The sequence below is a fragment of the Stenella coeruleoalba genome, assembly GCF_951394435.1.
Source record: "Stenella coeruleoalba genome assembly, chromosome: 6".
Lineage (NCBI taxonomy): Eukaryota > Metazoa > Chordata > Mammalia > Artiodactyla > Delphinidae > Stenella > Stenella coeruleoalba.
This window is the reverse complement of record NC_137151.1, coordinates 73547682-73568676: the sequence shown is the minus strand read 5'-3', so window position 1 is coordinate 73568676 and position 20995 is coordinate 73547682. Positions and strand designations below refer to the sequence as shown.

General features: G+C 39.8%; 1 protein-coding gene across 12 annotated transcripts in view; it reads right to left on the bottom strand.

Annotated features, from left to right (window-relative positions):
* The window catches only part of OSBPL6 (oxysterol binding protein like 6), a 209440-nt gene that overhangs the window by 32033 nt on the left and 156412 nt on the right, over window positions 1-20995 (bottom strand). For 8 of the 12 annotated variants that reach the window (XR_013828658.1, XM_079923837.1, XM_079923832.1 and 5 more), the window contains 5 exons: window positions 15975-16078; window positions 15319-15411; window positions 10819-10893; window positions 5236-5401; window positions 1362-1495 (listed from right to left, as the gene is read on the bottom strand). Coding sequence is in view for 11 of the 12 variants with exons in the window: in XM_079923837.1 (XP_079779963.1) it covers window positions 1362-1495; window positions 5236-5401; window positions 10819-10893; window positions 15319-15411; window positions 15975-16078 (572 nt within the window). In the remaining variant the exon portion in view is untranslated. The remainder of the gene's footprint in view (window positions 1-1361; window positions 1496-5235; window positions 5402-10818; window positions 10894-15318; window positions 15412-15974; window positions 16079-20995) is intronic. The other 4 variants (XM_079923839.1, XM_079923833.1, XM_079923840.1 and 1 more) reach the window with 3 other exon arrangements.

Here is a 20995-nt window from a genome sequence, read left to right as displayed (position 1 = left end):
CTCATACCACTAAGACTTCAATCCTTAATACATCTGAAGAAAAACACTGCAACATGTAGGGGGACAACAGTGTATTTGACACATTTACAAGATGACATACAAGATGTTTACTGATCTTTTTTCTGATCTTTCTGATTCATGATCCTTTCAGGATCACGATTCAGAAGATTGATTAACATGGACTAGGTGTTCAACAGATACATGACATGAGATCAGTACAGGGAAACCGTTCAAGTGTGCATGTGAAGGAAGCCCTCTGAAGACTGGAACACAGTTGCCGCTTTGAATGCTCAGGCTCTCGAGTTCCCTAGTTTTGCACTGGAAGCAGCATATGCACCTCAACTGACAGTGTTTGATGGCAAACAGCAGAACGTGTGGCCCAGAAAACAGCATTCAATAACGTGAAACTTAACGCTGAAAAGAAGCTGACAGGTCAGGTACATAAAACATGGTGAGACCAGTTTAAGTCTAATTTTCAGGAACTGAGGCAAACCCTTCAAGCAGGAGCTGATCCACATGGAAAACCACTTACCCAGGATTTGCTTGCTCCTTCGCTCTGATCCAAGGCACCAGGAAGTGAACAATATTTTATATAAACACTGAGTTCTCACACAAAATCAATAACAACATTGAAGTCTCAAAGGAAGTTTTAAAGGTTAATTTATAGACTAAATGAAAATATTTCAGAGGAAGGGCTCAGTGTAAGAAAGCATAAGGGCAGTTTTAAAGGATTTTTAACAGAGATTTCAACCTTGAAATACACAGGGACTTGATTAGTATTAATAAGATCAATATAATATATATTGAGTAATATTTATTATAGTGTAAAATATATACTGAAATATATATAAGAGTCTAGCCTCAGGGAGCATAACTTAGGAAGAAAATCCTAAGAGTGCAAATCAGAATAGAAAAAATAGGTAATAGTTATCAGTAATTTTCAACAGATTAAAATGTAAGTGGGAAAAAATAGTAAGTGTGGAAGATCTGGTAGATTTTGTCTATTTGACATTGGATCAAACATATTCTGGAACATAACTGTTTAAATGTGTATGTAAATCATGTATAAATGCACGATTTTTTTTTTTTAAACCAGGAACTGCCTTATAATGATTACAGAGAGGCATTAAAAGTATTCAAGCAACCAAAATAGCAATTATGTTTGCAAGCAAGTTTGGTTGATTTTCACTCTTACCTTGATATTGTTTGGAAGAAAAGTAATAAAACATAATATTGACACTGCAATGTCTTGGGAGAATTTCAGATGATGTGCCATCCCCATGATGGATTGCCTCCACCCCCATCTTTGGCTTATAGGGTTAGGAATGTATTATGAGAGTGAAACAAACACTCTCATTTACCTGAGACAGTGACTGTCGGAGCCGTGCCATCTGCGTGCTGTGGCCTGTATTGTGATCCTGCTCAGAAACCATCTGCTTAAGCTTCTCCTTCTCTATAGCTATGCTATTAAACGCTGACTTCAAAAGAGAATGCACTGCGTGGGGAGAAAAGTAAGAAACAAAGATCAAATGGATCCAGAAAGAATATACAAAATTATAAACTTCTCAGTACTTTAACTCATGCACAGATATTTTCTGGAAAGTTTATGTTACAGTCTAATTGAAAGTCAGCCATAAAATGGAATCTACCAGAATATCTATACACAAAACAAATATAGGAATGGTAATTAATCAGGATGAAAGTTTTAGCATTTCAAACCAGATAAACCAACAAAGACCTGGAAGCAGCATAAAAAATTATCAATTTTTAAATTTCAGTATTTAGAAACTAAACTATAATTCCTAGAAAGAAAAGGGAACAAGTTTTACTCTGCTATATTTGAAGGCAATATTTGAGCAGTTCTGTGTACAATGAAGCCTCATGCAAATCATTTAGAACTATCGAAAATTATTTCCCCAAAGTGTGCACCCAAACAAGAGCATTTTATGAGTCCTGCCAATATAAATAAGACAGCTGTTTTAGAAGTTCTAACTAGTTCTCTTTCGGGTAGGAAATGATTTGGTCTTAAGAACAGCACTTGCATTACTTTCTCAGCCAAGAACATCATGATATCAGAAGTGTTTTTAAAGAGTACAAATTTCCAGTTATAAGATGAATAAGTTCTCGGGATCTAATGTATAGTGTTATAGTTAATAGTACTGTATTATTTACATGACAGTTGCTAAGAGAGTAGATCTTAAATGTTCTCACCACAAAAAAGAAATGGTGGGACTTCCCTGGTGGCGCAGTGGTGAAGACTCTACACTCCCAATGCAGGGGGCCCGAGTTCAATCCCTAGTCAGGGAACTAGATCCCACATGCATGCCGCAACTTAGGAGCCCACCTGCTGCAACTAAGGAGCCAGCAAGCCATAACTAAGGAGCCCACGTGCTGCAACTAAGCAGCCAGTGAGTCACAACTAAGGAGCCTGCGGGCTGCAACTAAGGAACCCGCCTGCTGCAACAAAGACCCAGCACAACCAAAGAAATATTTAAAAAAAAAAGAAATGGTATGGTGTTAGCTATCACAATTATTTTCAGTATATAAGTGTATCAAATCAACATGTATACCTTGAACTTATACAATATTACATGTCAATTATATCTCAATAGAGCTGGAAATAAAATAAAACAAAATAAAAGCAACAATAAAAACAACCTCCACCACCATTTCTGCATACCTAACAACATACATTGGTAAAAATTCAAGGCAGTCTTTAATTCTGAAACACAAAAAGGTTGAATTTCCAACTCCTATCTTTACAATAACAGTTTCTATAAAATGCAAAGTCTTCTAAAATAGGGATTTCCTTATAAGAGAAAGGATTTTTTTAAAGAAGTGGAAAAATTTAGCATAAAACAGTGGTCTGAATTAAAGGGGATAAATGGTGAGATCATAAGGGATTCACAATCTATTGATTTATGTGCTACATTCTAGTTATCAATTTTAAGGTAATAACTTGATAGCTGAAATATGTTAACCCAACTGGCAGCTCTAAAAGTGGACTCTCACTCATTTCAAAATCCATAATTCTTCCTAAAGAGTTCATTCAATAGTCATAGAAAAGCACCCCCCTTTTTTTTCTAGCACAACTGAAAAGAAAACATGTTGTTTCAACAAAGGCTTTAAAATTCTGTTGAAACTTGGATTTCCTGAAAGCCTCTGGGGATTGCAACCAAATACACAAAGCTTTCCCAGGGCTACCTTCAAATTTACCCATCTTCCTTTAGAAGCTGTGCTATAGTTAATTCACACATTTGCTGTCTCATTTTACCTGCTGCTATAACCTCACATTAGAAGTAAAAGCTACTGGTTTCCTGGCCATAAATCTATGCTGTTACATAAACAAAATAACATTGCTCTAGTCTAATGACATGATTAGCATCCAGCTAAGACATGCAATAAAAATGTGAAAGGAGTAAAACAGGAGGTGAAAGAGAGGTGGCCTTACAGAATCTCAACTGAAAAATCTATAGAAAAAAAAGGTGGGGGAGATGAGATAGTTTAATTGCTTCAGGATTGTGGAATTAAAGAAATCTCTGCTAGCATATCTTTGCTGATGGTATAAGACTATAGGGCTTCCCTGGTGGCACAGTGGTTGGGAGTCCGCCTGCCAATGCAGGGGACACGGGTTCATGCCCTGGTCCGGGAAGATCCTGCATGCCGCGGAGCGGCTGGGCCCGTGAGCCATGGCCGCTGAGCCTGCACGTCCAGAGCCTGTGCTCTGCAACGGGAGAGGCCACAACAGTGAGAGGTACCCCCCCCCCAAAAAAAAAAAAGGAGACTATACATTTTTGCTGACTTCAGCATTCCCAGAGATGTCCTCAGTGTGTGCCCCTTCTTTCCTGAGTCACTAGGCTCTTGAGTATTACGGGGGTTACTTGAGATGTTCCATTTAACACACATTTTCAAGAATATTTTATAACCTATTACCAGTGGGCCCAGAGGAAATAAATGTGATTGATTCATAATAAGATGTTAGTGACTGAAAACAACATAATGTGTATCTTTCTCCAAGAGACTGGGAAGGTACTATCATAAAGCACACGCACACACGCACGCACGCGCACACACACACACACACACACACACAAACTTTCAGTGGCTGAAATTTAAATACTACAGCAATAAGGGGAGGGAGTTAATTTGGGAGCTGAGGCTCTTCTTGGTAAACACAGACAAGACTGCCCAATCCACCTACACTCCACTCTCCTGCTTCTTATTTATTATACTCTTACTCTCTGTGCCTGATGACAGCAATTGAACTTCTGCAACATGCCTATTGAAAACTTAACATCAAAAAGGAGACTCCAAGGTGGGGTGGACTTCTGCTCCCCTCAAATCTGGACTGGCCTGGGAAGCTCTGACCAGTAGAGTGCAGTGAAGGGACAGTGCTTCAGGTCCAGAGCTGGCTGCTTCCATTCCAATCCACTCCATTCTTTTGGAGCCCTGAGCTGCCATGGAGAGGGAGAAGGAGAGGGACAGAGTTGTGTGCAGCCTCCCAGCGGTCCAACCAAAGTGCTAGTGAAGACACCTTGAACAATTTAGCCCAGCTTCCAGCTGAATACTGTTGAGGGAGCCCAACCAATGCCACGTGGCACAGAAGAACTGCTTAGCTGAGCCTTCCTGAATTCCTTACCCACAAACTGTAAAGTAAAACTTATTATGTCATTTAATAAAAAAAGAGTTTCAAACAGAATGTTTCTTTTCTTTTTTTCCCTTACTAAGGCTAACTCACAAGTATGTATTAAGTGATGAAAAACAGATGTTGAGTAGTAGTGTCTGCTGACCTGCCTAGGATAATGCCTTGTTTTCCCCCTAAGTGTTTGATTCCGCAAATTTCAGAGAATAAATAGATAATCCCATTATCCTAATATTCTCTGAGTGAAGAAAATCAAATTTTAATTTATGATGACCTACAATCCTAGTGCCAGGCCTGAAGGCAATAGGAAGAACAGTCATCAAAGGTTAACACCCTTTTTGTCTTTCTGCCTTTCTGCCTTTTCTCACCCTCAATGCTACTTTCTTTACTCAGTCAAAACTGTAACCCTATGATGTGTGTTCTCCCAGGAGGCGGGCATCATATCCCACTGCATTTTGTTTATAGAACTGCAATAAATACATAAACCATTTGACCTTTCTACCATGACCACCTAAACAAGGATAAGAGAATAAATGGCAACTTCCCATCAAGAAAGAGAGCTTCTCTCAAGGGCACATTATATTTATTGTTACCTTTCTGTGCAATTAGACAAAATTCTTCTTGAAGCTTTGTATAATCCATTGAACTTTCCAGAGGGTCTGTGAGGTGGCTAGGGGGAGTCTGAAATTCAATATCTGCACAAAGGTTGGGGTTGGAGGAATGCAAGCGAACCGGGGACATGGTAGCACTGAAAGGAACCTGAAAGGGGAGGACACAAATTATTAGAGAGCAACAGCACATTGTTCCACCCTCTCTTACATAGAAAAGATCTCTTCCAGTCTCCAGAATAATAGATTCCTCTCTGAGGACACACTCGGAGACAGTACTCATTTATTTTGCAGGTGGCTGGGTAGGAAGGAGTCTCATTTCCCATAGTTGATTTAGTACTGCCACTGACTCACTGGCTTTTCACTGTCACAGGGAGAGATGATTACACAATGACAGGAAGAACAGGCACAATCCCAGATAAGCTTCAGCTCTGAACCCACAGAAACAGTGCTGGCAGAAAGCAGTCTGAACTGTGACGTAGCTGACCTTCTCTCACAAAGTCTGGGTACTCAAATCAGAGCACTTTTTATGCCTACTTCTTTCTGAGCCTGGAGCAGGAATTTACTGAACAGGTGAAAATTCAAGAGGTGCGTATACAGAAAGATTCACTTGCTCCATTGCCATTAGATAAAACATAAGTAAGTTTAATACTAAATATAATAATGGCTTAAAGGGACTCACAATTAAATTTGAAATTGATTTATCAAGATGTATTTGTAAATGAAATGTAAGTTACTGTAGTTTACCTTTGTATGTTACATAAACATGGCTTATGAACTGGCCAATATTGAAAAGCATTAAGTAAAAAAAGTCATATTCCTATAGATTTTCCCAAATGGCTAGAGGTACTTCCTTGCCCAGGCTGGATCTGGGCTAGGCTTCTGATGGGTGGAGGCAAAGCACCTTTCCCTCTCCTTCTAGAAGGTTCTACCTGACCATTACAAATGCTGTCAGCCAAACACTCTTGGAAAATGAGAATACCAATTCCTCTTATAAATCAGATTACCAGTAACCTCCCCTAATTCTTACCACACAGATATGCATTCAATTATCTTCAAGAATCAGACTCTCAGACTCCTCCACAAGCTGAATTTTGTATGAATTAAAAGATAATTCACACCCTCTACCTAAGAGAAAATATGCTGTAGGAGGAAGGAACCAATATCTTGTCTGATGTACATGTATGTCAGAACCACTTCCTTTTTTCATTGTTTTATTTAGCTTTAAACCTCATGATAGAAAAAGAGGGGAGGGAGGGACCCAGCAAGCATGTGCCTGTGCATGGAGGATACAGGGATGGAGGAGATGGAGAGACCCCAAAAATCTAGCCTGAGCTGCAGTTGGTGGGTCTGGGTGAGGGCAGTTGAGACTGGAGAGGGTCCTTAGGATGTAGCTTTGTCTTGGCAAGGAGTTATTTATCTCAAAAGATATCCAAGGCTTACTGGGAAAGAAAGTGGGCATGAAGCTTTCTCCCCAGTTCTGCTAAGCTAAGCATGTTAATATATGATCTGTGAAGAATCTGGTATCTGGAGTCATCAAAGTAACTCTTCCTCATCCCCCATGGGGACCTTGGCTACACTGGGCTGGGAGGTGTCAACAGCTTGTTTATCTCATCAGGATCTGAATTCCTGGCTATTCCAGAGAAGAGACACAAAAGTGGCAGATAAGCCATTTGAGAAAATGGAGTCCTTGGGTTCAGTAGTTTGCTGGAATCCTATCCAGGCAACTTTGTGACAGTAATGACTGAGGTTTTTTAGGATATCCATAAGGGAATGGGGTTTATGTGAAAGAATATTTAAAGACAGATAAAGAAAATTTCTGTCCTTGCCTGTGGTGATGCTAAATCTAGAAAGGGCAGTCAGCCCAAGGCCCTCTAGGAGGGACAGAGAGAATCCATGGAAAGGTTGGTGATGAGAAGGTCATGGGCAGAGACTGTGACTTGAGGAAATGGATAGACCAAGGAGTTTGCAGATTTAAGGATATGGTTTCAGGATCCAATGAACTAGAAGAGCATTTGAGAAAAAGGAATGTGCATGTTCGGTGGTGGGGAATGAAATGTGTTGAGGATCAACAAAAGGGTTTTATCTGCACTCAGGTGCCCTCAACGCTCCGAGGAGGGGCATGGCGTAGGAGAGGGGTCTCCTCCCTTGAGTGGATAGGGAGGCTGGGGGAGCAGTAGTGATGGGAGGCCAGGGTGTAGTGGAGGCCCAGAGAGTCCAGTGAGGACCCAGACTTGTTCCTGAGATAATGGGCTCTTTATTAAAAGTTGGAATCAGACACTGAGAAGAAAAACATGTTACAAATTTATATTTTGAACATAATGGAAGTTTAAATTGGCAATTAAAATGGTAAAAATGATTTTGCATATAACCCACAGGGAAAGGGACTTGGAATGCTCTATTCAAACTGCAGTCAAACAGTTCCCTGGGACACTGAAAACTAATATTTATATACTTCTGACTGAAAATGTTTACATTGATTTTTTTTTTTTTTTGGTTAAAATAAGTATGTGGAATGGATCATTTTAATTGAAAAATTCATGAAATGAAATTGAAAATACAAATTGAGATGTATTAATCTAACTCTAACTGAATATCTCTTCAGCCTGGGGGCTTATTTACTCAGTTTTTTATTCATCAATGTGAGTATTATGGGATTTGAAAATTTAAACGGTAACTAGGTTCTCTGTCAGTGATGACTGGAGTGGGGCTGTCTACAGCTCTCAATGTTTGTATGTGAGAAACCTCAATGCTGGAAATGCAACTTCACATCCTCCTTAGGAAAGAAATCCAAGGCTTCCTTGAAATCCTGTGACAGGGAGGAAGCCTGATCCTGGAATATTCTGGTACCAGTAACTGCAGTTTGGAAGGGGGCTGTTAGGAGACGCTTTTATCACCTGTCTATAAAGAAGCCAAAAGAGAAACAGAACAGTGGACTGGCACTGAAATTTAGCAGCGGTAAACATGAACAAAAAAGAGAACACACAACAGCAAGTCTAAGGAAGATATTGAGCATACACAACTCACGGAGCCAATATGAAAAGTCACCTGCTACTGGTACTCTGCATCACACGTACAGGGATGCTAGTGTGGGGTACTGATTGCACTGGGACTCTTGGGGTCTTTCCATGGGGAGGGGCCAGCGTTTCTCCTTTCCAACCCCCTATTCTGTTGGGCCTGCCTGATGGTGCAAGTGGACCATTATGGATGCTAGTGCTAAGAATCAACAAGACTAAATCTCTGGAACATCCTGGGTGTACTTGTGTTTGGGAGCAATCTCAGCTGCCCTACACACCTAAGTGGGCAAGGAGAACAAGTAGCTGGAGTCATTTGGAAGAATTCCAGACAAAAGGCAACTAGCAGGACAGGACAGACTCCAAATATGTGGGCTAACTTTACTGTTGGCAAGAGGAAAGGCAGGGAATTAAGGGGAACCACTGCACTAAAAGAAACAGGAGGGCTGAGTCACCAGCAACAGGTCACTGCGATGTGGGCAAGGGGGCTGAGGGAGCCAGCGGAAGGTCCTGCTAGATGTTGTCCTGCTCTGGTATGGAGTTAAAAGCTATAGATCCTAGAGGGTTTAGGGTAACCACTCCCTCTAGTTATTCCTGAATACATGACTAAATGCTGCCAGCTTCATTCATTAGATGCTCTAAGTTATTCTTAACCTCTGTGGTCACAGCTACCCTGGAGGAGGTGAGCATTAATACCTCCATCTTTCAAAAGCTTTTTCTCTTGTACTCCCAACTAAAAAAAAAAAAAAAATCAACCTATTCAAATAGGTTCTAATCTCAGTTTTATTATATTCACTATATTTATCTGCAATCAAAAAATGAACACAGTAGAAACACAATCACTTCCCTGCATGCCATCTTAGAAGTACATTATTTAAGGAAACATTTGTATTTTCATAAAATGACTGACCCTCCCTTTCCAGACTGAGATATTGTTCTCTCTCTAATAATCATTTGGATTTCTGAATTTTGTAAATGAAAGGTTACATTTAAGAATTTAAAAATTGACTTTACATGAATTTATTGTCAGAATCTGTTACCATGTCAGTATGAGACACTTTTTTCATCTGTATTTGAATACATGCATAAGATAGACATTAACCATGAAATCAATTTCAAAAATTTGTTTGTTCAAGTGTTCACAAAACTGTGAGTTTAAGAGTCAGTCCCTGGGGCTTCCCTGGTGGCGCAGTGGTTAAGAGTCCGCCTGCCAATGCAGGGGACGCGGGTTCATGCCCAAGTCCGGGAAGATCCCACATGCCACGGAGCAGCTGGGCCCGTGAGCCATGGCCGCTGAGCCTGCGTGTCCGGAGCCTGTGCTCCGCAACGGGAGAGGCCACAACAGTGAGAGGTCTGCGTACCGCAAAAAAAAAAAGTCAGTCCGTAATAAATTCCATGTCACTTGTTCATTTCATAATCAAAATTATTTCTGTCTCTCAAACAAACCAGCTGAGTACCCAGATATAAATCAAGAGTCAGTCATGAGTTATAAAGTAGAAAACCAACAATCCATACACCAGTATCCATTCTCCTACAATGCAACCAAAATCTTTTCATATTTTTCAGCAATTCTAGTCTTAAAATACATTCCACCAGCAGCAAGAGCAACACTATGATAATTCAGGAAATCTTACGTAATAGCCAAAAAATTAATGTTTGCCATGAACTCAGTATTCTGTATATAAAAAGTTGATAGGATGTCATGATTAAACAAATATTATGATTTATTTTTATCCAGCATAAGGTTCTTGGTTTACATATTCTATTTTATATTCCACGTGGCAGTTCACTATTCTAAGCACCTTCTTTTCAATTTTAAGTTATTTGCCTTATATATCTCAATATTCCCTCTATCCTCCTAACATCCACCCTATCTTCTCTTTAAAAAAAAAAAGCCAAACCAACATCTAGATGTGAATTAAACACCATTTAACTCTGTGGTTCTCTCCTTTCCACACTATATTTTCTGATTTCCAGCTGAATATTCTTTCCAGAAAACAACTTTCCTTTGCTAAGTGTAAGTTTGGGTAGCTGCTGAGAGATGATATCAAAATTCACCTTTTCTCACCCTCTCATTTCTTTATTCTCACATCCTTTTCAAACAGTCACATTGCTACCAAAAAAGCACAATTTACATCTGTAGTAACATGGTTTCTCTTAGAAAAACAGAAATCAGTTAGCAACGGTTCCAATATCAGTATGGCAAAAAAAACAAATAAAAAACCAAAAAGAAAAACCCCCAAACCCACACCGTTTCAGGAAATCGCCCACACACTCCGTTTTGCATCCTTGAATTTAAACTGTTTCTCACACCGAGAGTAGAAGTAGAGATCTGGATCCCATGATAGTTTTCCATTGCAAACCCAAACACCTGTGTGCGAGGCCGGCAGTGCAAAGACAGCCAGAGAACATGCGAGGACCCCGCCAACACAGGAGAGGGCTGTGCTTGATGCCATCCCACACGAGTGGCACCATTAGAACGCGGGGCAGGGTGACACTAGTACACAGTTTCTCATTCTCATTAAACATCCACTTGAGATTGAAATCCACTCACTGTTGTAGCCACTGCTGCTGCTAGCCTCTGCCGGCGCCGAGTTGTGCTGAACTGGCCCTTCGAAGATGGCCCTTCCTGACAGTGAATGAGAGAAGAGGAGGGAGGAGAAAACATGGGATGGGGGAGGGAGAAGACAGGATATGGGAGGATGAAAGATAATCAGACAAGGGAGAGGGAGAATTTTTAACTCAAAGTTGACTTTTGCTAAATCTTAGCATTGAAAATAGCTTGGAGGGGCATTCATACTGTGAGAAAAGTTTATTGTTCTCATGGTAGAACACCCAAACACTTGAATCTATTTGCTGAATATAACCCCTACCCCAAAAGGAGATGGAAAGTTATGAAGTGATGAAGAGCTTACGATTTCAAGGTAAAATAAATGTACGTCGTTTTATTCATGCAATGTCATGTTCTACGAAGCCAAAAGGCATTCAGTAGATTGAAGCAAAAAAAAAAAAAAAAAAATGAGTTCAGGGAAAAGTGACTAAATAAATAATGTGCAAAGGCTAAAGTAAACAGGTTGTAATGAGAGCCTCCTGTTGGTCAGGAAGAATTTTTTGTTTCTTGCTGGGAGGAAAAAGTAAGGGGAAGGATACCAGGAATCCTCAACTCCCTATGTTTTCTCCTACTATAAAGGTCTCTGGGATTCAATATTAAGAATTATATTGATTTTTGGGTTGAAAAATTTTCCAAGGAGGAAGCCAGTCCCCATAATATAGGAAAGTAATCTCAATGTCCTCAGTGTGCTGGGATAACACCTATAAAAATCGGCTATGAAAATCTGAAAGTATAGGCTTCATTTAGTGATGTGCAACTATGCATAAACCAGTAGAAGAATCTTAGAGCTTGCTTTCTTTCCTTCTTTCTTTTCTTTCTTCTCTTTTTGGTGGACACGATAAAGGGTAATAACACTGCCTTCTAATCAACTCAGCTTTGCTGCATTTGACAGACCCTGACTCTTCAAGGTTGTGAGCAATAAATTCAGTTCTAATTAGCTGAAATGTTCTCAGAGTCACCTAACAGTCAGACTGAGAAAAAAACCAGCATGGCTGTGTTAGTCTTTTTGGAATAACAGAAAAATATTTTAAATTCTTATATCTCCAATTCTCTTTAATTTTGCAAATTATATTCACATTTCTCTCAATCGTCATAAATTTTCTGTGTACGTATATGTATGTTTATTAAACACAAACACACACACATAATCTGCTCTAGACAAAACATTTCCTATACAAAATTCCTTTATGCCTACTGTAATAAAAAAAAAAGGAGAAAGAATATATTTTTACTCTTCAGTGTAATTTGAGCATCTGTGAGATCTAGGATAGCTGCACATGAATGACATAAGATCATTTATCTGCTGCCTCATACCTCCTACTATTCCTGATTCTCTGCAATATCTACGGATCTAGTATTTAATGCATGCTATTAGCAACACAGGAAATGTAACAGCAATCTCTTCTACAGCAACCCTTATAGAATCATTCTCTTCTTGCCCTCCTCCACCTCATTTAAAACACAACCAAACTGTTTTACTGCATGATGATGATACTGAGATTTTTATGAGAATGAGAAATTTGAGCTTTGGGACACAGGAAGTATTTTTTCTAAAAGGTAATTCCACAGAGACGTCTAGGACAACTATTGCCTCCAATGAATTACACAATGGATTCTTGAGCTAGCTTCCCAGTGGCTTCAAGGAGAAATATGGTCCAAATTTTAACATTCACATTCACATCGACAGTACAATCTAACTTACCTAAGAATAAGCAATCAAACATCCAGTATAACATGTTCTTCATTTTTACTTTCCTAAGGTCAATTTTTTAAATGACCTATTTTATAATTATTTCAAAAATTACAACTACTACAGAACGCTGCATACAAACTTCAGTAAAACAAGATCCATGACAACAATAGCAGGAACAATAACCACCACCACCACCAGGCAGTCTAGGTTCCTGCATAAATGTCTGGTGGACTAGAAGTTGATGATAGAGGGGATGAAAAATGAGCCACTCACTACAAAAAAATCTCTCAAGTTGGCCACAACAATGAAGAAAGTGGTTCAAGTAGTGAGATGATTAAGGGCTCAAAACAACTACCTGGTATCATGAGATGGGATTCTGATGGTCAAGAAACATTTAAAACAGGAGGGAAAAACCTGTGTATTAGGGTGGGAGAAAGTGGTGGGTATGTTTAATCCACTACAGTAAAAATAAATGCTATGACTTTCTGTAGGTAAAATACTGATGAGTAATGACAGTCATATTAGTCATAGTCATCCCTGGCTGATGTTAAGATTCCCCAGTCAGGTGTGCATGGTGAAGAAACTTCCAAGTAACTTCTCAGTGATAGAGAATGAGCATCCTGAGGGATCCTGGAAGGCCCGTTGGTTTGGGTGAGCAGAAAATGTCTAGGGATGGTACCAAATTCTGCAGCATTCACCCTACGATCCTTTGTTTTACCAGATCAAGTGGAAGTGAGGTTTCTCTTGGAAGGATTGATAGCTTACCGCCACCTCTCAGTCTATTTATTTCCACTGGAGTTGGAGCTAAATCTACTTTCGAAAGTTTAACGTTTTCTTTGAGTATGGGATGAGATGGTTTCAATTTCCCCCCAAAATAATTAAACTAGAATCACAAGGGCCATTTTGTTACTCTTTGGCAAAACAGAAACAAGGCAAAAGAGCATAAATGAAAATTTAAGAACAAACCACCCCAAAATGTGACAGGAATATGAAATGGAGAATATTCTCCTGCTTTTTGAACAACTTCTTTTGATGACTCAGAAAAAAATCTCCATAAACTCTCCACACATTGAAAAGCACAGCCTGTGAATAGGAGGGCTATACAGAATTACACTCTGTTTCCTCCAGAAAACACTGAGTGATATGGGGACCATGGTGGGCCTCGTAACCACAGTAGGACAGCCAGTGGCATTGCACTCATACACGTTGAGAACCAACCTATTGCAGACCACAACTGTGAATGGGAATTTGTTCAGTGGGATACCTCATAAAAACAAGATTGAAATGCTATCTATCCACAAATGTGTATGTTCTTATGATGCTGGCCTTCTTCAATTATTTTATTTATAATTAAGGTTCTTTTTTCCTGGCTATGATAACCATAGATACCATGTTTAAAAAACAACAACAACAACAAAAAACGACCACCACAAAACTAGACAATCATATGCTCAAAAGCAATTTTAGGCAATTTTCTTGTGAAGTCATTTGGCACATTTGTCTCTATAGTATTAATTTTCTGAAAAGAAGGGAAAACGCACAGAAACATACTGAACAAAAGACCACAGAAAATTGTGTTCATAGAATATGGACATTCTAACAAAAAAACACACCGATCATTAGTGCTTGTGAAAATTTATTTTCAAATATATCAGATTAGCAAGCAAAGCAACAAAGAGTTTGTTATTCATACATTCAGAATTAAAACACAAAGAATGTTATCAATAAAACTAGAATTAAGGAAGAATTATTGTACTTATTTAAAAGACTGAAGAATTCTAAAAGGCAGTCCCTTTTACCTCTGTGTTAGAATATAGATTGATTTTAGTGCAATAAAAAGAAAAACAAAATCATAAGTCTAATTTTGATTGTGCAGGGCAAGAGTCCTTTATAATATATAGCTAGAATTGGAGTAGCAGAAATTCAAGCTTAAAGCTCTGAAAGTAACATGAATTTTGACGTAAGAGATTTTAGGCATTTGCCATATTTTGTATCACTGCCATGCAATGACATAAAAGGATCTTACTTTAAAAATTTTAAACTATTCATTTCAACTAAATAACTTATTTACAATGAATTTCAAGTAAATTTATCACAAGCCATGAAGACTTTAGTTCAAATTTTAAAAGTGAATGTTGATGGCCAATAATATTTTTGTAGAATCATAGCATTTTAGAGTTGAAAAGGAATTCAGAGATCATCAAGTAAACTCGATCACTTTACCCAGGAGTTAATGGAAGCCCCGAAACTTTAACAGAAATGCATGAGATTATACTGCCAGGAAATCACAGTGATTAGATTAGAACCCAGGTTTGTTACTTTCTAACCTATTGCAGTCCTCATCTCATTTATTGATAGATACAAGTTTGGACAGGGTTAACACATAAAAGCCTCTTTTAAGATCTAGTATATATAAGTGAATTTTCATTACAACCCATTTGATTTTCAGTCTAGATTTTTAAGGTGACTTTTTGTTAAAATATGTTTTAATGGTTCCAAGGCCATAATTGAGGATGAAAATGCCACTTTACAGCCATATTACATAATTTTAGCCTTAAATTCTTTTTACTTATGCCAGAATAAGAATAGATTTCTCACTACTTTAGATAATATAACTCAGTCTGAAAAGCACTAGCTTTAAAGCAGTTAAAAGCTGCTTTAAACTTTTCAACTTCTATGAATTGATATATACAGACTAATATTTTAAAATATATATATAAGTATAAATGAAGGAAAAGTAAAGTCTGTACCTGCAGTTGTATTTTTGTATCTTTGCTGACACTTTTTGTTCTCCATCGTCTTGTGACCCGCTTGTCTTTCTTTGAAATATCTACACAGTTAGCCTACATTACACAAATAGTTAAAAGCAACAAAGCATTATTAAGTTAACACAGATGATACAGGTATAGACAAAGAGAGCACAGCAAGTTAGTACAGAATCATTGTTAGACACCTAAAGCAAACCAGCCAGGAGATAAAGGTATATCTGATGCACAGTGGGCATTAAAAGCAGAGATAAAAACTTAACCATAAAACATATTTTTCTGCTACACCAAATGAAAACAGGATTAGCGTTTTTGCTACATGAAAAGACAGTAATAATTCTGAGAGTATCTAAGTTATGTCTTCATAACTATCATTTCTAATGCAACACAAAAATGAAAGAATGATTCAGATATTTACTTCTTCCAGTTAGTTTGTATTTAAATGTAAAACATTTCAAAACATATATCTTAACACAATGACACCAAGATTCAAAAGTATTAAGAATAAATCCAGAATATAAACCAATCCTTATTGTAGTTATTTCCCTTTAAATGTTACCTTGTATATTCATAGAACAATCCAGTAAAAATTCTGAGTGAATATCTTAAGGTCCTTTGACCAACAGCAGTAAAATGTTTACCTGCATGTCAGTAAAGTTAGGCGCTGACTGAGTTCTCTGAAGTATTTCCAAATTCTGCAGGAGTTTGCTAAGTTCCACAAGGTTTGACTGGCAGTGTGCAAGGTCTAATACAAATCAGAAATTAAAATATGTTACAACTGGGCAGGGAGTGGTGGTGATGATAATAAAAGGCACTCTATCCAAATTATGGCAAATATGATGAGGCAGATCTATGTTTATAGAATGATGATACTGGCAAATGAAAGAAAACAGAACTGGTCTCTGGTTTAGAACCATACAACCGCTGATTATTTATTGGATGACCTCAAAACCCACTCTTACAAATGCACAGTTATTAGTGTAGAAAGCCATTAAAATCCCAGTGAAATTGGGTGTGCTCATTTTCTTGCTGAGGTGGGCTTCGTCACATCAGAAGCACACTCAAGGGAACTTCAGCAGTTGTACAGTTCTGTTGTTAGGAATGTGTCTACCTGCTCTGAAGGTCTTCATATAGGACTCAGAATCTCTGCACACTCTACAGAGAGCAGGGCAGCAGCAATACATCAGGGGCCAGGTCCCACCCAGGTCCCATCTCTCAGCAGCATCTGCCCTAGGGTGGAGCCCTAGGTGAGCTGTTCAAGTGCTGTTGTGGTTCTTCCAGGGAACTCTTGGCCATCAGTGGCCTTTAAATTCCTCAAGAAAGGAAATCACCCAACGCAGGTGACGGAAGAGAGTACTGAGGGGGCTAGGACCCTTCCACCACCCCCTCCCCATTTCAGGGGAGGCAGCACCATTGTACTCCTCCCACGCGCCCCACGAAGAAAATAAAGTGAGTGACTTGGAAGGGTAGGAAATACCGAAGATAAACGGGAAGGAATGAGGGAGAAAATTAGTACAAAGAAAGAAGGCAGGGGTTAGAAGGAAGAGGAGAAAGGAGTTGGCTAGAAGAGATCTATTTTTTTTTTTTTTTTTTTTGGTACACAGGCCTCTAACTGTTGTGGCCTCTCCCATTGCGGAGCACAGGCTCTGGACACGCAGGCTCAGCGGCCATAGCTCACGGGCCCAGCCGCACCGCGGCATGTGGGATCTTCCCGGAACAGGGCACGAACGTGTGTCCCCTGCATCAGCAAGCGGACTCTCAACCACTGTGCCACCAGGGAAGCCCAAGAGACCTACATTTTAACTTGCCTTTTAAAGAACAAAACGACATCACAAGCACCATGCTGGTACGGACATTATCTAACACTACCTATCCATTAAAGCTTCTATCCAGTAAATATTACATTAATTCTCCTAAATAACTGTGATTATTCTACACAAATGGTGTACGTAAGTAGCGTAGAGATATAGAAATGAGGCTTAAAATCCTTTCTAACAGAATGGAAAGAGAACTTGGTGAATGAATTCGATTCAAGGCAAAAGGATCCAAAACTAAGGGTCGGGAGACACTGATTTACTTTACACTTCTCAGCTGCAGTTTTCTTACCTGTCAAGTGGTGACGGTACTATTTACTCTCTTACCTTCCTAATGAAAGTAGCAACTGAGATGGGAGGTGAGAAAATTCTATGAAAACCAGAAATGGTCTTTATGGAGCATTAACTGCACTATGTTTAATCATTCTTCTAGGGCCTTAACTTGGAACAAGCACACCATTCCTTGACACTTCTATCATGGAAGAAATGAAACCCCTGGCAGAATTTTGCTCCTTGCTTAAGTGTCTGGTTGTATGTAAGGATTATAAGGACTTGCCCAAGACAATAAAAATACCTTTAAAAAGAAATCTCTAGAATTACATTAAATTAGATCTAATTTTAGAATCTGGGAAAAAGGAAATATTATGCCAAGAAAGGACTGTTGAGACAGTTTATAACAGTAAAAAATTTAAAACTTAAATATCTAGCAGTTTACTTACTTTCTCATCTTCCCTACCTTGTTCTAAAAAGAACTCTACTCAATATTCTGTAATAACCTACATGAGAAAAGAATCTGAAAAAAGAATAGATATATGTATATGTATAACTGAATCATTTTACTGTACGCCTGAAACTGACACAGCATTGTAAATCAACTATATTCCAAAATAAAATTTAAAATTAAATAAAATAAAAAGAAACATCCAATTGCAGAATAGTTAAATAAATTAAGGTATATCCAAAGTTATCCATTTACTATTTCATTTAGGAATCACTGACTTGGAAGACACTATGCACCCAACACAGTTCTAAGCACAGGGAATATAGCAATAAAATAAGATTCATGGAATTTACATTCTGATTTAAAGAAAATGTACACAATAAATAATCTGTACGTTGAACTATTACATACCATTTTAGTGATGGCATATACTGGTACATAAGGATGGCATATAAAATACTAATTTATGGGGCTTCCCTGGTGGTGCAGTGGTTGAGAATCTGCCTGCCGATGCAGGGGACCCGGGTTCGTGCCCCGGTTTGGGAGGATCCCACATGTCGCGGAGCGGCTGGGCCTGTGAGCCATGGCCCCTGAGCCTGCGCGACCGGAGCCTGTGCTCTGCAGCGGGAGAGGCCACAGCGGTGAGAAGCCCGCGTACCGCAAAAAAAAAAAAAAAAAAAAAACAGAAAAACTAATTTAATATTTTGTTTCTATGGGAAAAAATGCTCTCCAAGCACCAAGAAATTCCCTTACACACTTGAGATCTGGACTGACGGAAGTCCAGACCTATGAATAGCTAACCTCTTTAAGTACTGGAACTATAAATGTGCTATATTATGGGTTCAAGAAGATGTTACTTGATGAACTTCTGAAATGCAACCAACCTCAATATTGCGATGCTATGAAATGATCAAAATAGACCACCCCCCCAAAAAAAAGTGCTGTGGTAGTTCAGGAAAGGGACAGTTACTGTGGTTTGAGGTCGTCAGAGTAGACTTATAAGAGCCAGTAAAACCTTTTGTGGGTCTGGAGGATTGATAAAAAGGCTTCAGCAAAACAGGAAGGTGGAGGAGGGCAGAGAGGGCACTGCAGGTTGGGAAGACAGCCTGTGCAAAGGCATGGAGGCAGGAACATGCAAGCACGTTTAGGAAATAGCAAATAAGTTTAATTAGGCCTATGGAAGGCAAGGTTGAAAGGGTAGGCAGGGCCAGAAAGCTGAAAGCTGGATGTTAAACCCTGGGCTAAGTAGTTTGGACTAAAGCCCAAGAGCTCACGGAGAACCACCTGAAGAGATTTTTGCAAAAAGTTATTTTATGAAATAGTGGTCTTGAGGGACTATTATATGTAGTGAACAAAGAATGGCTTTGGGATTAGTCAAATGTGGGTTGGCTGGAGTCCCAGCCTCTCTATCGGGGCAGCTGTGTAATCTTGGGCAGGCTCCTTAACCTCCGTGCATTTCACTTTCCTCATCTGTGAAGCGGGGACAGTAGCAATACCTACGTCTCATAGCTGAGGGCAACGGGATAACGGCTGCTAAGTGCCGGCACTGGATGCAAACATGTCCAAACACAGTAATTTCCCAGGAGCCTCTGAGAGCGACGGAGCCACAGAGCAAGAGACTGAGGGTGCGGGTACCAGTCAGAGACTGGGCAAAGGGTGAGCCTGAGTTAGGACAGCAGAAATGGAATTCCAGAGGAAGGGTAGATGAGGGGGAGGGGAGATGGGGGAAGTTTGCAAAGAAATAACAGAACTCAGTTTCAGCTGGATGAACAGGGTGGGTGAGTCAGAGATGACAGAGGTTTCAGGAGTGGTTATGAGAGCAGCACTGACAAAAACAGGGGAGCCCAGGAACTGGGACCATTTCCACAGAGGAGACAGCGAATTTGGTTTTAGACAGGCTGAGGAGAAGGCGTGACCGAGTGTACAGGCAGAGAGAGTCCACAGCAAGGGAGGGGGTGGGAATGTAGCACGGGCTGGATACAGAGGTCTGAAATTTAAAGAGAGTTTTCAGCCCTTTTGAGAGAAATATGGTGCAGTGATTAAGAGCACATGCTCTGGAGTCAGACTGCCTGAGTTTGAATCCCAGCTCCACCATTACTAGCTGTGTGAACTGGGTCCAAGTGAGTTAACTTCTCTGTACCTAAGTTTTCTCATCTAGTGGAGTAAAGTGGAGTTGAGAGGATTAAATGAGCTGACGCACTTAAAACACCTAGAACAGTGCCTGTGGCACCCCATACCTATCAGCTGCCGCCACTACTACTACCATCATCAAAACAGAGACTGCAAGGCTCCCCTGGTGGTGCAGTGGTTGGGAGCCCACCTGCCAATGCAGGGGACGCGGGTTCGTGCCCCAGTCCGGGAAGATCCCACGTGCTGCGGAGTGGCTGGGCCCGTGAGCCATGGCCACTGAGCCTGCGCGTCCGGAGCCCGTGCTCTGCAACAGGAGAGGCCACAACAGTGAGAGGCCCGCGTACAGCAAAAAAAACCCCAAAAAAACAAAAACAAAAAAAGCCCAGAGACTGCAGTTGAAACTAGAAGCATGCCTGTCATCTCCAAAGCACAGAGCACAGTCGTTAGGATCAAGTTGGCCTGGGTTAGCCCTTCAGCTCTGTCAAGTACTTGCTGTGTAACTTGGACAAGTTACTTCATCTCTCTGAGCTGTAGTTTCTCTACCTATAAAAATATGGTTCAAAATTCCTGCTTGGTACTATTGTGAAAATCTATAAAATACCACATATGTAAAGTGCTTAGTTCAGTGCCTGGCCCATAGGAGCACTCAACAAGCTATAGTTACTATTATTGAAGCTAAAAGCAGAATACTTTATCTTGATCATCCCTGCAACCAAGGTTGGCCAGAGGAGAATCCCAATGAAACAGAGAAGAAGCAGCTGGAAAAAAAGGAAAACTTCACGGGGCCTAAAAGAGGAGGCTCATTAAAGAAGGTCTTGCAGGGCGGGCCAGAGGATGAGGCTTGAGAACAAAGCAGAAAGCAGATGGTGTCCTGCTGCCAAGAATGCTTCTTCTATAGAGCAAAAAGGGCAAAGTCAAATTATGGGAGAGAAGCTGAAGTCTATGGGTAGGAATGACTGAAGTGGGAAAGGCTGAGGTTGTTCTCAAGACAGGAGAT